Raw genomic sequence first — 17026 nt, 5'->3', positions numbered from 1 at the left:
CTTTTATTTTTCTTCTTTGACGGCTTTATGTTAGGTTTTAACTCTTACATGCCTACTCTACACTCTAGGAGGGGAAATACCCTTCAAATCGGGGGAAGACTTTATTATAAATTAAAATGATTTTCTTATAAATTAAAAGGGTTTTATTATGAATTACAAAAAAAATTTCGTATAAATTAAAGAACTTTATTATGAATAAAAAAGATTTTCTTATAAATTTAAAACACGTTGATCTCTATCTAAAAACTATTCTTCTAAAAAATATTAGTTGAAGTGGAAACAGAAGTTAGAGCGAAAGTTATACAATTTGTGGGAATTGAAAAATATAAATATCTGAAACTACAAAATGGTCAAATAAAGGCATTGTATGCATTTCAAAAGCTATTCAAGAGAAGCTGAGTAATCAAATAATTTATTAGGGCAAGTCGTTTTTTATTTTTGGCTATAGATTGAAACAAGTCATTACACTGTGTTGTTATAAATTTTAAATTGACTCTCCTATAACCTAACTCGTATGAACCCATTGTAATTATAAATGTTAACATTGGGTATTTCGAATCTATGTGAAATATACAATTGTTAAACTAGTTCAGTTGGAAGAGAGCCGAAGAGCCATAGAATTACTCCTCGTGCACTTAAGTTCAATCCTCCATTCTCCATTAATTAATAATAAAAAAAAAGCCCCTCCCACAAAAAATGTCACATTCACAAAATCCATGTACATTTTTAAAATGGATAAAGAAAAAGAGATTTTTTCGTTTTTTGATAAATGGTAGAAGAGAAGGGAACTCAAAATGATCAATCCAATAATACATCAAATCTATCTAAATTTGTACTATATTTATCAACCTCATTGTCAATATATTCTAAAATAAAATAAAAATTCATTATTAATAATTAACAAAAAACGCATCAATATCATTAAAAAAAAAATTAAAAAAGATATAGGGGTCGGTTGACACCATTGCCCCCACCATGTCTTCGCCACTGATTGGAGGCTTGGGCCATTGCAACAGATGGGAAAACTCAGCAAACAACACCAAACAGAAACAACAGATTCTATGGATTTGGATGCTCTGTGGGGCGATTCAGGTCCATTTCAACTTGCTGGATCGTCCATTGCATATTTTCCAATTTCTGTTGGGGAATGTTGATATTAGAGCTTAGCAGAGGAACCAAGTAATGGACAACTGTAAGCATTGTTATTACCTTTACAATATCATGGTACTGCCTTGCAATTGCATCGAAGTGAGGATCAACACCCTGATACTCCCGAAGACGTGTAGCCTGGTAAATAAAAGATGAATTTTCAATTAACTAGGAAATCCAGCAGGAGAGGTGCAGTCAAAACTAACAAAATAATGATAAGGTTAAGTAAGTTGGATACATATTGACAGAGAGCAGTTGGTTCAGCATATCCTACAACACATTAGCAGCTGAAGCACTTTCTATAATCATTGTCGGCTTTGTAAATGAGTAGATTGTTTATAATACAGACCATTAAGTATTTCATACCCAATTCACAATATCTACAATGTTAAATAGCCGGTAACAAGTGATAGAGAAATAAACACAAATTGAAAAACTTCCTTATTTAATCAAAATTCCTAAGAAAACTCAAAAATCTGCCAGCAAATAAGTTGGAAGAAATTTACAGCTTGACAGATGCAGATTAGGCTTTAAAACAATCACAAACTAACTGGCAACCAAGGCAGATAGACAGAAACAACTACTGAAAAATCAATCTAGCAAAGACTACCCCAAAAAAAAAAATACATTACTACTAGAAGTGGCCTACAATGGTGCTAGAATCCTGGGATGAGTGTCAAATCATTTTAAATGTCTCCATGTCAGGACACATAAAAGTGAAAACACCTAATGGTCAACAACCACATATGAACAGAAATTAGAATAACATACCGCTTTATTATATGCAATAGAAGCTTCTTCTGTAGCTTCAAGAAGATACTTCCTAGAAATGAGTTACAAAATTATTAAAACAACCTGGAATCAGTAAGCTGCACATACTTTCCATGAGTAATCGATAAGTACCTTATTTTATGTAGGGCTGGTATTGACTCCTGAGTATAAGTTTCAAGAAGGAGAACGTGCTCCAGAACCCTGAAATACAATGGGGAATATAATAGTCATGACATAAAATGAATTAATTACATTGATCATACTCGAAAAAATGAAAACCATTAATACAGTCAGTGGTGAGTAGCACTAGTGAACTTTGTCTGTTTCTATAAGAAGAATCACAAGAAACAACCTTCATAAACATATGGGAAATGGCACATTAAGCAACGCTAATGCCACAAATAAACAATTAAAATACAGAAAACCAGGCAACAAACCTCAGTTTTGCACTCATCGTCTCACACCTTTTGCACAGCCATGTTTTTTGCAGATCATCCTATAAATAATTAATTACAATAAAAGTTCAAGAATGCTCAACAACATGGAAAATAGAATTATATAGAAAGGATACTTACAAAAACGTTGAAGGCATATCACTAAATTCTATTTCTCAAAACATATTAACCAGCACAAATATTAGAAGCTTACATATTTATGTTGATGCTGCAACTTCAAATCTCTGACCAGCTTAATAAGCACTCCCAGTATCTGCTCTAAGACCTAGTTTGTGCAAAAAGATTTTGCATCACATATCCTCACAAACAAAATGCAATAGGTATGAAACTAGAGGAACATAAAACATAGTTTGTTTATTTTTTATTTTCATTACATTATAATATTCAGCAAATTTTCTATCTGCAGAATATAGATCCTCCCGCAGAGCTGCTTCTTCCCTTTCCATCTCCTCAATTATCAACTTTACCCTGATAAAATCATGAGAAAAGTGCAACATATTATAGATCACAGTGTTACAGAAGTATTCAGAACAGTGGTTCCATCACCAGAAGCATTGGTTTATGGCTGCACTGCACTTAAGCGAAGTACAGAAAATATAATGGTGTGAAACATGAGTCAGCCAATGATCTTGAGAACGAATTAATGACATATACCAATTTTCTTAAAAAGAAAACATTCATATTGAGTCATTGAGCCGTTAAACATTTGCAATACTACTTTGATTGAGACTTTGAGTCATTGAGCCATTATATATTTTCAATACTACTTTGATTGTGACTACTAACATCAGCTATGAGCATGTAAGAGACTATGTTACACTTGCATGACAAAAAAAAATTCCAACCATCTGTAAGAAGCATCTTGCTCCATGTAAAAGGAATCGTCATAAAATCAAAACTGCATTAAGAGAGTAACACAAACCTTTCAGGAAGCCGAGCACTTGAACTTTGATGCCCGGATGACGAGTCTGCAGCAACAAAGCATTGGTATTAATTACTTCTATAACTGCTATGCATGGGTAAGTACAGACACTGGATCATCCACTTTTAAGGTGCATGTTTAGTGTATTAAATTTCCAGGGATATTAGCTAACTTGATCACCCCCATATAATACCAAATCATTAGACCAATCAATCTGGGTATTCTCTCCATGAATGAATATGAAGAAAACTGAAAATGATTCGGTTAAACAGTTTGACACACAAATGACAGTTGACTTTCACACAAATTGATCAAACCCTGAGAAGTAGATCATCATAAGATTTGATTTCATATATGGGTGGAGAGAGAGGGAGAGATAGAGAGAGAGAGAGAGAGAGATACCGATGTCATCCATTGCAAAGGCATCAGATAACTTATCACATTTAGCTTTCAAACGAGCCTCAATCTCACGGGAAAGACACAACTGGTACTCTGTCATATCCTGCAGTTCGAAACATCATGGATGTATCTCAAAAATTCCAATTAATAAGGGATAGCTTCACCAAGGTTAGATCTTTGTATTAATGGATTATTACAGTAAAACTAATAGGTTCTATAGTATATATATTCAGATGTGAAAAAAAAAAAAACATAAATATACAAATAAAAAAGAAATTAAAAAGAAAACGAGAACTGTTTGTATGAGAGAATCACAATGGACATTGTACCATGGAGAAGGGTGTTTGCTGGAGCTGTGTTTTCCACAAATAAGTAGGTGTAATTCCAAGAAAGCAATTGGGAACACCACCAACTCCAGGTTCCGCAGCATCAGTAGCACTAAGATTGTTGTTTGCTGCAGTACCGATGCTTGTTGCAGTAGTATAATTTGTTGAGTTAGAACTTGAGCTGATTGTAGCACCGGTACTAGTACTATCAAGGGAACTCCGTGACATTGTACTGCATTTCTCAATTTCTTCCTCATGAATTTCACCATCTTTGGAGATAAGAGGAAGCCTCAACCTTTGAGCTGCTTCTGCAACAATCATGCGATGCTCTAATGTCTCATACAACTGATATAGACATGAAAATCACATTCTCATCAGTTTTAGACTGCCTAATGGCTCACAGCCTCACATATAGAAAAGAATACCCAGGCCAAAAAAAAAAAAAAAACAAAAAACAAAAGAATAGAATACTAAGGGAACATTTGAGCATCCAATGAAGGTTGAATTAGCCTGTTTCATTTTGAAGATAATCTAATGTACAAGTCCACCGTTGTATATATTCTGTTAAGATAATGGTTAAATAACAAATGAACATTCTTCCATGTAATACTAACTCTGAACTGGTACCATCTCAAAGTAACTGAAATCTTCTTTAGCAATCTCATTTTGGAAAATGTTTGTCTTTTCTATTATTTTCTTCTTCAAATGGAACAAGTAGAAGGAAATTTGACATGAAAGACATGGATGTTGCATTGTGATTTGTGAATGTTTCTCATACTTAAAGCCAATCCATGACTTGAAAACACGTGATGTGAAATACATTTCAAAATGAATAACTTAAAAAGCAAAAACCAAATTCAAAGAGTGACACAAATTGAAACCTGAGGGGAGTTCTTCAAGCCCAATTGTAGCTGCAAACCCTGGGCGTCTCGAATTCCTCCAACGTTAGCCACCGAAACCGCCTGCTGATACTCTTCCACTGTCGCAATCGCCTCACTATAAATTGCCTACATCAAAATTCAAACCCAACACACACAAACACTCTCTTACAAAATCCTTGCTAAATAAGGACAAACAACTAGTTCAATCAACACATTTCCAAGCAGACTGACCATGGCTTCCAAGTAACGCAGTCTTTCCTTGGACATTTCCTCCCTTGCCTGCAACAATTGAAATTCATTGCAAACAAGATGCTCAGGTTGTTCAATTAAAGCATTTCTCTTTACAGTTTGGTATCCACATTTTCTAAGCAGCCAAACAAGGCAGAGAAAGTGAAAGTACCAGTTGGAGGTCTAAGTAGGCGGATTTGGAGACGAGGGAACCATCGGGAGCCAAGCAGTGGCGCTCCAGCTGATCAATGACTTGGGTCACATCCGCCGGCAGGTTTTGGCCTTGTTGCTGCAGTCCCTTCACCATTCTCGGATCCAAAACGCTGTCGTCTTCCTTCTTCTTCTTTCTTCTTCACAAATTCCGCTCACAGCTTCACTGGAATTTGAAATCTCAGGCCGACGACCTTCCTCCTACTTCAACAGTTCAACTACTGCTAGTAAAGTAGTAAACTGTAAAAGTTAAATTCAACTTGATTTACCAAAACACCCTCATCTTCGACCATCGAAACGGCCAGTTTTACCGGTTTATATATAAGAATTTGGCTAAACTGCCCAAATAGTCCTCGTGGTTTGCAAGCGAGATAGCCAACTCATTAGTAAAAGACGATTTTACCCTCTCATGCGAAAAGCATACATGGTCAAAATAGCTTTACTAAAAGTTAGAGAAAAAGTTTGTTTGGTTGCATCCTTTGCTTCCAAATGTAAGCAAAGTTATATGTAGGTTGGCCTGCCATCAAATTTGTTGCTGCCCACCCTAGAAAGAGATGTTAACAATTCCTTAGATGATAATAAACCAGCTTATCTGCTCAAATTTTAGGATTTCATTTTCAGCCTTGGCCAAGCTTAGAACTTCATAAGTAAATAAGTTAGAGCACAACATAACAGAAAAAAAAAAAAAAAAAAACTTAATTATGTCTATACCCTTAAATTATGTCTTGTGTTTTTCTTTACTAACTTTTTTTTTTCTTTTTTGGTGAGGGATTGTTGAAATTCATTTTAACTCACTTTACCGCCTAAATTTTGTGTTTTATATTGTCACATTATGTCAACTTTGTCATCTTTTTCTTTAGCTAAGCTAATGTGGTGGCCATCAAATTTTGTCATATAAGTGCCACGTCAACTTGGATAATGGAAAAATGATAACCTTGACAGAATAGGCCAATTTAAAATACAAAGCTTAGTTTAGGAAGCAAAGTGAGTTATATCATATATGAGTTTCAGAAAATAAAGTAAGAGAAGAGGTATAGGAGTTATGTGCACAATTAAGTAGAAAAAAGAAATAGAGAATAGAAAATTATAACAGTCAAAGCCTACTACCATCAGATATGCATATGCCTTCGTGGATGTTATTATTTGTCTATGTTTATTAGAGCACAAATACATTCACAAAAAAATTAGAGCACAATGCATCTCTCTTTGAGTCTTTGTCTTTGTTTTTCACGTCCTCCATTGTTCCTCAAAGCCTACTCACTTGGCCATACGATATGATGCCCTTCATTATTTGAGGACATCCATTGCTTCTCCAAAGCAACCAGTTCTCCATTCTCTTTACTTCTCACCTCCACCACCAAACATATGAACCTTCCCTTCTTCCATGCAACCTTAACTTCTAACTCAACCTCCTCTGGCTAATCATCAGCATTCCAACATCGATCTACTCAGCTTTCAACCACAAACAAAACTTCAAACATTTTGGTGACCTGAGTTAGAAATGAGAGAATGAACTTCTTTAATCTTGACCATCGAGAAAGATGAAATGTTTGAATGAATTATAGTGGTAGAGATTTACAGAGAGATAGTTCGGGACGATGAAGTTGCGCGTAAAAGACCCTTTTGGGCATGGACGACCTGTAGGCCTCCAGCACCTGACCTATGGCACCCTTTGACAGATCTTCAAGCCATTTCTGGGACTTTAGCATATTACAGTCTTCCATTTTCTGTCTCTCGCTTTTATGTTGCCAATGCAATAAGTCTATGGCTTTTTAGCAAGATACTCACCTAAATTTTGATTCGATTTGCATGTTACTACCTAAATTAAAAATTGAAGCAAGTTGCTCCCTGAATTAAATTTTGTTTGCAAGTTACCATCTCTATCTAAATCCTCATGGTTTTTTGGTCTTTTCACAAAAGAAGAACTTGGGTGGGGAAGCTTTTGCCACCTCAGCATGCTGAGTGGCAAGGCCCAACCAATTACAATTGCCCACATGTACAATCATTTTTCTATTTTTATTTTTTTATTTTTACAAACTTTAAAAATTAATTAAAAATAGCTCCGGACTCAAAAAAATACATAGAAAATTCTTACGGACTCGTCTTGAATAATACTAATTTACTATAGAGTCAAATTACCAATTTGCCCTCTTAGAGTTTCCAGAAAATTTGGGAAGTACTAATTTATTTCTAAAAAAATAAATTTATCTCAATAAAATAAATTCTATAAAAATTATAGAATTTCCGTAAAGTCTCAAGAAGAATTCTAAAAAATATTTTGAAAATTACCAAAAACCTGTTTTAGAGAATTCTTTTGAGACTTTACGAAAATTCTATAATTTTTCTTAAATTTATTTTCCTCTAAAACCAAGAGGTCTTTTGGGTAGCAAGTGTTCACGAAAAAGGTAATGTTAGTTTTTAGAAGACCAATGGTGCATACCTTGTATTTTTTGGAGTTCAGGAGATTATCCTATGAATTTTTAAAGAGTCTAGAGTATTTTAATTTTTTAGAAATAAATTTGGACTTCCTAAATTTTTTGGAAACTCTCAGAGGGCAAATTGGCAATTTGACTCTATAGTAAATTAGTATTAGTCAAGACGAATCCGTAAAAAATTTTCGTGTATTTTTCTGAGTCCGAAGCTATTTTTAATTAATTTTCAAAATTTGCAAAAATAGAAAAATGATTGTACATGTGCCACTTGTAATTGGTTGGGCCTTGCCACTCAGCATGCTGAGGTGGCAAAAGCTTTCCCACCCAAGTTCTTTGTGAAAAGACCAAAAAACCCATAAGGATTTAGATGGAAGTGGTAACTTGTAAACAAAATTTAATTCAAGAGGCAATTTGCTTCAATTTTTAATTTAATGAGTTAAGTACACTTACACCCCCTGAGGTTTACCGTCTTTTCACATATACCTCCTGAGGTTTCAACAATTACACATACATCTCATGAAGTTTCAAAACTGTTGCATATAACTCCCTATAGTGAGACGAAAAATGATAATAAATTATGCAAAAAGACATGCTAATGGGTTAAATAGCCTAATAAGATTACTTAAGGTATAAGGTCCAACCTCAATACAAATATTTTTTTTTTGTTTATTTATTTTTTTCTCTTGTAAGGGGTTATATGCAATAATTTTGAAACCTCATGGGGTATATGTGTAATTTTTGAAACCCTAAGGGGTGTATGTAAAAAAATAATAAACATCAAGAGGTGTAAGTGTAATCAACTCTAATTTAAGTGGTAATTTGCAAATCAAATCAAAGTTTAAGTAGATATCTTGCTAAAAAATCTAAGTCTATATAATGTACACTTGCTTTATCTAAAGGGAGATGCTGTATTTTGTTTTTTCCCCCACAAACCAAGACTTAAGGACAATGTTTAGTTCTTGTGAACTTATAGCTTTAGTGGTTCTTTACATGTAAGGAGTCATTCCTCTTTACAAGTTAATCACAACTTGACACATGACAACTTATAAAGGGGATTTGCTTGTTATGTGAGTCGAGTAAGAAACTTGTAAAGGCAGCCACAAAGTCTCAAACAATCTAGCTTTAAGTGAGACGAAGCAAAAATCATATTATTTATTTTGAAATTCTTCTTTACATAGACTGATTCGAAGTCCATTATTTGGACTAGCTGCAAAGAATGGCAATTGACTTCCCTCAAATGACTGCATTATGTAGATATTATTCTCCCAAAAAAATGACTGCATTATATTTTACTTTATCTGGATGCTTCCTAGCCTTAAGCTAAACTCCAATTTTCAAAAGCCCATGTTGCATGCCACAACTGTTTCAATGCTTTCTTTTTTTGCAATCAAATCTATTGATCGGAGGCCAGAGTTTTCTTCAACTCCTTTTTGTTCACCTGCAATCAGATATGCAATGCAAATACACCATACAAATTCAAGAGTAAATAAAAAGAAATTGACAATGCTTTTATTGCAAATAAGAAAATGAGAAAGTAACTTACCTTTCCCATGGCATTACGAGGTAGCGAATCCCACAGAAAGAGTCGTGTCGGTAGCTGGAAAGAAGTAATGTAGTTACTTATCTAAACTGCTCACTTGAGAATATAGTTTTGCAATGTGCAATATATGTTTGGCTTTATTACACTTTATCTACCTGAAATTTAAGCTCAATCTCACTTCACCACCTAAAAAATTATTGTCTTAATTTACCACCTGAATTAAAAATTTGTTGCAATGTACCACATCTGGCTCATTTTGTCTAAACTTTTGTTAAAAATAAGGGTGTTTTGGTCTTTTCAAGTCAGTTTTTTATTGTGTCAAAATAAGTAAAGCATAAAAAAACCATTTTTTTTAACAATAGGAATTTGAAAAACACCAAAACGCTCTTATTTTTAACAAAAATTAAGACAAAATTAGCCAGAGGTGGTACATTGCAACAAATTTTTAATTCAGATGGTAAATTGAGACAATTTTTTTTAGGTGGTGAAGTGAGATTGAGCCTAAAGTTTAGGTGGGTAAAATGTAAAAAAGCCTATATGTTTTTGTGAGTAAAGGACAGATTCCATTTCATCAAGAATATGTTCAGGAGATTCAGGTAATATGAGCTGATCTAAAAATTTCCATTGAGAGGACAAAAAAAACGAATGATGGTCAGTAATACCTTGTATGGTGCAAGTTTGACTTTAGCCCAAGTGGATAGTTCTTCCAAGGTCATAGCAGGTCTCTGTTCTTCCTCTCGTTTCCTCTTTGCTTCCACCTCTGGCACTACTATTGCACAGACAATTTCTCCATAATCCTTGTCTGGTAATCCCAACACACAACACTCCTCTACAGTTGGGTGCTACACAAAAGGGTTGGTTCATTCAGCACTTCAATTGCTTTTTTTTCTTTCTTTTGATAGACTTACAAAGAAAAGGAACAAAATTGTACTATAATAAGAGCACATCCATAACAAAACTGGAATACAGGTCAAAAACCCACCTCTAAAAGAATTGATTCAATTTCTAATGCAGATAACTTGTATCCACCAACCTTCATAATATCAGCGCTTGTACCTGATAAATGTCATCAAAAGATAAGGGGGGAGAAGAAAGAAGAATTCATGCTAAGTTAGAGGATACTTTTAAGTATCTGCATTGTTAACCAGAAGCATCAAAATCACAACACAACAAATTTCAGCACCAGTTTTTTTAAAAGGTTCAGCTTATGAAGAGCATAATCTGTGACCTGTAAGAAACAAAAATGGAAGAATGCATCAATCAGAGTATAATTAACATGAGTTCTAGATCTCCTTACGTCCCAATATGATGTAGTACCCATCTTCATCCACTGTGCCAGCATCCCCAGTCCTGAAGAACCCATCATCTGTAAATGATTCCTTCGTTACCTAAACAATGATCACAATGTCATAAAAGAAATCTGTTGAAGTTCTTCAGAATTTCATTGTTGCCAGATGTGTATCTACTCCATTCTCATTCTTCAACTAAGACTAGTGCACATCTCACAAACATATAAGCGCATGTGTGTGTGCACATGGTTGTAGCTTTTTGTTGCAGGTAGCATCAAATTTTTGATATCAGAAATTACCTTGGGAAGCTTCCAATATTCCTTGAACAATGAGGGGCTTCTAATGCAAAGATCACCCACCCCTGTAGTATCACTTCCACTGTCATCTTCTGCAACAATCTTTACCTATATAACAAATACAGATTTAACTCAGAGAAAGTCCTATATATACATACATATATCTATATATATATATATATCTATATATGCCGAATCATAGTTATTTCTTTATGTGGAGGTATTCACTAGTAACAATTCCATTTCAATTGTGAGTCACATCACACACCACTTTTAGTACATCAGCTTCCTAATTTACAATTTACAAGCTTTTTGAAGGACCAGAATATTTAGTCTTTGTCAATTAACAATGAAAAGTACTCCCATCAATTGTCTTATGATTTTGCTATTATCAGTGGTCCCCTTCAGCATGAGGGCTAACCATTAAAATGTTGCATGTGCAAAAGCTTCCTTCATAAGTTTCAAATAGTTAAACAGCTGCCAGAAGTATATTTTAGAACTGTAGCTCACTTACCTCCACACCTGGAAATGGTTTTCCAACAGTGCCTGCCTTCCGCTCACCTCTTAAGGGATTTGATATTGACATGACAAACTAAAACACCAAAAACCATATCTGTAAGCTTAGTAAGAATTTAGAAAAAATAAACTGCATGCACCTCTTGGTGCATTACAGAAATTGCAAATAAAGTAAATTTGCAACTAGATAATAGTTGAAAGGAATTAATTGCAACTAGATGTCACTTACCTCTGTCATGCCGTATCGTTCCAAAAGACGATGACCTGTGATGGTTTCCCATTGGTGCATTATAGGAACAGGGAGTGCAGAGGAACCACACATCTAGGAGAAAGAAATGAGATTCTTAGTCACAGGCATATGACTTCATCAGTGGACTTTGATATAGAGGAATGACCAAATCTGATTTTAAGGGATGATTTGCATGATAAAAGTGGGAGGTCCAATGCGGGAGCTAATTAACTTAGCTGATGATGTAATTGTGATGTTAATCTGAAAAGACCTCGGATAAAAATCCCACTACCACCAGGGCTGGTGCGGTGGTAATTTCGAGAGCCTACAAACTTGTGTAGCCCATTGGTAAAATTACTCTCACAATTATTCTTCCCCAGAGGTAAAAGTACCTTTGAATTATTATTCAGAAAGTATTAACAGTGTACATTGTTATGTATTTCCAGTATAGATCCAATCATCCTACTTCCTAATTAGAATAGAAACACAAAACAACTATTGGGGGAGAGACTCTCAGGCTACTTACCATAAGACGCAACTGTTTTGCGGCAGAGGCAGAGGCATCTTTTAGCTCTGGATCCATTGCTTCATAAGCTTGTATCAATCGGGTATACATGGTTGGGACCTACATAAATAAAAGCTCTCGGCTATAACTTGCAGTGTAATTAAATTAATTATTTTGCATAAAATCTCTTCAAGAGAACATGTAATGAAAGTGAGTTTCTTTAGCATAAACATCCTTGACATAGAGAGTAGACTTACTCCAGTAAACACAGTTATGCCATCATCTGCCTTAGCTCCAGTTTTTGGATATGCTTCACGCCATCTCTGCCAAATACCCCGCACACTAAATTTCGGCATAAACTCAACCTTCAACAACACAAGCAGATGATATTACAACCAGAACCATCATAAATAGCTCAACAGGACTCTTGCAGCAAAAAAATAGCAGTTTCATGGAAGACAATGTCAAAAGCCTACAGCTGTCAAAGAAACCAAGAACAAAAAAAGATTACATTACCGTGGAACCAGCATAGAGTGGGGCAAGTAGAGCATTGAAAAGCCCGTGAACATGTATGTTATCGGTTAAGGATCCATTCAAGCATGCTTCAAATCAATCAACCAAGCCATTACCCCAACTAAGATCAATTTCAGTACCCAACATAAGATTTCCAATCCAGTTTTTAACAGAAAGGAAGAGACCGAAGGCATCAGCTAAAAGTAATCTCAGACTGCATTTGAAAGCAGTATAATTTGCAAGCAAGTATACAAAATTGACGGATATGATGTAGTGGCAGACAATGCAAAAATTGATCAGCAGATGTATACTCCCAAGCTTCTGCCAAGGTTTGGACCTGAAATTGAGCCAGCATCAGGGCAAAAAGTCAGAACCATAATTAACATGAATTGAGACACTGAATTCAGGGAAAATATTTCATGATATACAAGAATAGCTCCTTTATTTAGCTTGTAATACTACAATACATAAAAGTGAAACAACAAATGAACAACAAGAGAAAATTTATTATAAAACTTCTATCATATCATCTAATGTCCACTAATGTATACCATCGTTGTGACATGCGTATCCTAGACCTGACCTGACAACTATTTAGTGGTGGGGTGAAATAGCAAAACTTTTGGTTCCAAGGATAGATGGTGTGCATACCTGTGCACTGATGCTTTTGTGCGTGTGAACAACTCCTTTAGGTTTACCTGTTGTACCACTAGTGTATACAATTAATGCAGGATCCTCACCTGAACCACAAGAAATGACAGCATAAGAGTGAAAGTTTGTTCTTCACTTATTGCATTCGCAATACAGGATATAGATTTATATATTCTTAAAGACAAGCAATCTCTCTTACTTGATTGCTTTCTATTCCGGTGAAAAATTCTATCTGCATCTATTTCTCCAGCTTGTAAATGATCAACTGCACCTGCATGTGAACTACTGGGAACAGGTGGAATAAGAGAAACTTGAGCAGCACATTTAGCAGCCACATTTTCCATAAGATGTTGATGATCTCCAGTACTCAGTATCATGGAGATGTCCTGAAAATCAGAAAATCATTAAAGGTCCATATAATTTATGCTCAAAATAAAAGAAAAAAATAAACAATGAAGATAAGGTCAGACAGCATGAACCAAAACTACTTCCTGAACATATAGGCCTTTTTTTATTTCCGACTTAGGATGTACCAGTTAATCTACACTTGAAATTGAAACTCCATCAAAGAACTAATCTGGCATCAGGATGGCATAATACTGTTTGAATATGAAAAACACTATTTTATGTTCAAGATCCATGTCCATTATAACAGGCTAATCAATAAAAAAAAAACTTAAGATTTAGAGCTTATGTAAATACTACTATAGAATTACACACTTCACAAAAATACATCTAATGCATCCTATGACCATTCAAAAGTATATTAAACATGATGGGCAGAATAATGAAAAATCAAGTGTACGCACCCAAGTGAAAAGTACACTACATCATAAACAAAAAGAAAGAGAATAAATAAATAAGTAAATAGTTCAATATAGTACGCTGAGGAAAAGAAAAAAACATTGAGGAAGAAATGTAAGATAGAGAGGATTTTGGAGGCACACCGAATCATTCATCACATGCAAGAGCTCAGCCTCAGGGTAGCTGAGAGCAAGTGGAACCGCAACACCTCCGCTAAGCCAGGTCCCAAGTATACCAGCAACAAATTCAGCTGAGGGCTTAGCCAGAATTCCTATTCTAGCCCCTCCAAGATGCCCATGCTTATTCGATTCTGAAGTCTGTAGGCCAAAGAATAAGCTAAGAGACAGTGAAAAATTGATAAATATTATAAATAAATAAAAACAGAAACTCACAGCATTTAAGTCACCACTACATAACAAGCCAGATATCCTCCATGCTGAAGAGATCAGTTGATTGTAACTGTAATTCTTCTGATCAGATCTAATAGCAACACTATCACGAGTTTCAGACCCTTGATTAGCTACTTTTACCACCTCCATCGATGAACCAGATTGCAATGCTGTAATGGATAAACAACAGCACAGAATTAACCAGTATTTAGCCCTTGAAACAATGCTGTAATGGGCATCTAGCTTCTTGCTTCTAATAGCACAATGCTTCACTTTAGCCCTTGAAACTAAACTATCAACACACAAACATTTCACTGAAACTTTCTTTAATAGAACAAGAAAAACAAGAGTCTTTCCAAATAGTTGTATAACATTTATCTCAGAATTTAGTTCCTTAGTCCATATAACCTAAAAAATGAATATCCCATCATATTTACCATAACTGAGCTCGCACCACAAACTTTTAGAGAAATGAGTGAAGGACATTTGAATGGGCACATTGTGTTTAGCAGAAAACCCAAAGGCAAAAATCAAGTTTCAAAGGGGACAAGTAAAAATTGCAAGTGATCAGTACAGGTAATAGAAGACTATGAATAATCAGACGCCATTAGACCACACATCTGTTAAAACATGCACATTATAGTATTATACCTCAAAATTCCATGTTAAGAAAAATGCAGCCATTTAAACCACTAGAAACATCCAACTGCCTTTTTTCCCTTATACTTTGGTTGTAAAGGTTTGGAATTTGATTTTAAACTAAGAATTATCTATACATTGATCTCATCGTCTAAGAAGATAAGTCGAAATGTTTTTCAGGTCCAAGGACAGGGCTAAACAACAGGCCCTCCAGTTCCTTGCCTGGGTTCAACCCCCTAAAATTTCAAAGGATTTTTATTAATGGACAATGCTTGGGTCCTCATGTTTGAGGACCAACCTTGTCCTCATGACCAATCAAATGAGCTCCACCATGAGAAAGAAAAGAGAGTTGGGATGATGGACCCCAACATGGGCTCACTTGTATGCGTTGCTAAGAAAACAAAGAGAAATTGTCCTTCTTTTGGGGTCTCGAAGAGCATGGAAACACATAATTCCGTGACAATGAGCCATCATAATTAGTTACACATAACAAAAATAGATAAACAAATAAGAAACCATCAATGCTCTGTTTGGTTTCTGAGTGAAAGCATAGGAACATGAAAATCTTTTACAATGCACAACCCAGAAAACCAACAAAATTCCAATCCTATTCAGACCAGTCCCTCATTTTGTTCAAAACCCAAGTTACAAAATTCCAAACTTTCTGTCAGTTTGCCCTCTTCAACATTATCAGAAACCAAATAAATACCTTGGAACTAAACAACCGAAAAGAGTAGGAACTTACAAGAGAAAAGCCGAGACTGTAACAAACAGAGCAAAGGGTTGATCTTTCTGAGAGAGCAGGAAGGGTTGAAACACAAAGAAGGTGAATAAGAGCAGAGGGACCTGAAGTGATAGTTGAGAGCTATAAATCGGGTGGTGGAGCTCATTTTTAGGTGTAGCATATTAATGAGTCACTATTTTTGGTACGTGGGTCGGTCTGACTCTTCTCTGAGGGCAGTAGTTGATGTGGGTTGTTGGGTGTCCTTTGGATTGGTTTGGGTGCATTCACGAGGGTTGATGGTTAGGTTGCGTCTTTGCTTTGAGTTTGCTTTGAGCTTGCCAAGTTGAAAATGAGTTCTGCCGCGAGACGCCACAGACGCAAAAGTTAACAGAGAACCTGTGCAAATAAGAAGGGAGTTTTACAGGATTAATGAGCGAGATTTTCACTTATCTGGGTTAATTTACAAAATTTTGATGGTTTTTTTTGACCAAGATAGGATTGCAAATGCATTATTAGGGAAGGAGAGAGAGTAGAGAGGAATTTACCTCTTCCGGTGACACAGAGACACAGGTGGTATCCTTCCCTAATCTCTCTCTCTCTCTCTCTCACACTCTCTCTCTCTCTCTCTCGTTCTCTTTCTCTCACTCTTTTCCCTTTCTCTTTCTCTGGAGAACACATGTCCTGTGATAGGGACAAGTAAGTTATTCTCAACAAAATAACACTGACAAAGGGGGAAGAGAGAGAGAATGATTATTACAACTTTCTTATATATTTTATAAGAAAAAATTATAGATTTAGTCTAGTTATTTTATACCTAGTTTAATTTTGATACATAAGTTTTTTTAAGTTCTGTTTTGGTCCATTAATTATTCCACTTATTCAATAAAGGTCCAGATTTGTTTTCTCAAATTTGACATATCTTTTACCCTATCAAATCTTACTCAAATTCATCAAATATATACTTGTTTTAAAGCTATGCATTTCTTTTTTATAACCATATAAAGATCATTCAAATTGGAGTTCTAAAACTCAAGATAATTGACCTCAAAATAAGGTATCCGAAACTATCTATTTTTCAAACTTCACCAAATCTCAATTCTTTTAGATTATAATACTCCAAATTTGTTTTTATGACTTAAAAATGATGAAATATAACTT

General features: G+C 35.1%; 2 protein-coding genes across 2 annotated transcripts; both read right to left on the bottom strand.

The window, feature by feature from the left end:
- Positions 1 to 821: 821 nt before the first annotated feature.
- On the bottom strand, positions 822 to 5547 carry LOC147287249 (AUGMIN subunit 4-like). Its single transcript, XM_086240422.1, has 13 exons — positions 5304 to 5547; positions 5135 to 5182; positions 4904 to 5029; positions 4026 to 4367; positions 3700 to 3799; positions 3298 to 3343; positions 2750 to 2843; positions 2569 to 2640; positions 2358 to 2416; positions 2053 to 2121; positions 1921 to 1972; positions 1210 to 1287; positions 822 to 1137 (listed from the first exon to the last, which is right to left on the bottom strand). Exons 1-13 carry the CDS (start codon positions 5436 to 5438, stop codon positions 1060 to 1062), a joined length of 1299 nt encoding a protein of 432 aa, XP_086096548.1. The 5' UTR covers positions 5439 to 5547; the 3' UTR covers positions 822 to 1059.
- Positions 5548 to 8901: 3354 nt separating this feature from the next.
- On the bottom strand, positions 8902 to 16513 carry AAE13 (AMP-dependent synthetase and ligase family protein). The gene is made up of 18 exons (XM_086242242.1): positions 16414 to 16513; positions 15890 to 16264; positions 14509 to 14675; positions 14260 to 14433; positions 13512 to 13698; positions 13313 to 13401; positions 12930 to 12998; positions 12665 to 12718; positions 12406 to 12513; positions 12170 to 12268; positions 11644 to 11736; positions 11413 to 11490; positions 10902 to 11006; positions 10611 to 10701; positions 10296 to 10369; positions 9976 to 10155; positions 9317 to 9370; positions 8902 to 9211 (listed from the first exon to the last, which is right to left on the bottom strand). Exons 2-18 carry the CDS (start codon positions 16047 to 16049, stop codon positions 9167 to 9169), a joined length of 1827 nt encoding a protein of 608 aa, XP_086098368.1. The 5' UTR covers positions 16050 to 16264; positions 16414 to 16513; the 3' UTR covers positions 8902 to 9166.
- Positions 16514 to 17026: the final 513 nt, after the last annotated feature.

The sequence above is a fragment of the Dryas octopetala genome, chromosome 4 (assembly GCF_963921425.1).
Source record: "Dryas octopetala chromosome 4, drDryOcto1.1, whole genome shotgun sequence".
NCBI lineage: Eukaryota > Viridiplantae > Streptophyta > Magnoliopsida > Rosales > Rosaceae > Dryas > Dryas octopetala.
This window is presented reverse-complemented; position numbering and strand designations above follow the sequence as displayed.

Bases quoted from the DNA above. Each gene is read 5' to 3' on its own strand.
- LOC147287249 (XM_086240422.1), bottom strand. From the start codon at position 5,438: ATGGTGAAGGGACTGCAGCAACAAGGCCAAAACCTGCCGGCGGATGTG. The intron at 3,800-4,025 runs GTACAATGTCCA...TTCGAACTGCAG, and splicing joins AGCAAACACCCTTCTCCATG to GATATGACAGAGTACCAGTT. The intron at 2,641-2,749 runs GTAATGAAAATA...TGCACAAACTAG, and splicing joins AATTTGCTGAATATTATAAT to GTCTTAGAGCAGATACTGGG.
- AAE13 (XM_086242242.1), bottom strand. From the start codon at position 16,049: ATGCTACACCTAAAAATGAGCTCCACCACCCGATTTATAGCTCTCAAC. The intron at 14,676-15,889 runs GTAAGTTCCTAC...TATCCATTACAG, and splicing joins ACAGTCTCGGCTTTTCTCTT to CATTGCAATCTGGTTCATCG. The intron at 11,007-11,412 runs GTAAGTGAGCTA...TTTGTTATATAG, and splicing joins AACCATTTCCAGGTGTGGAG to GTAAAGATTGTTGCAGAAGA.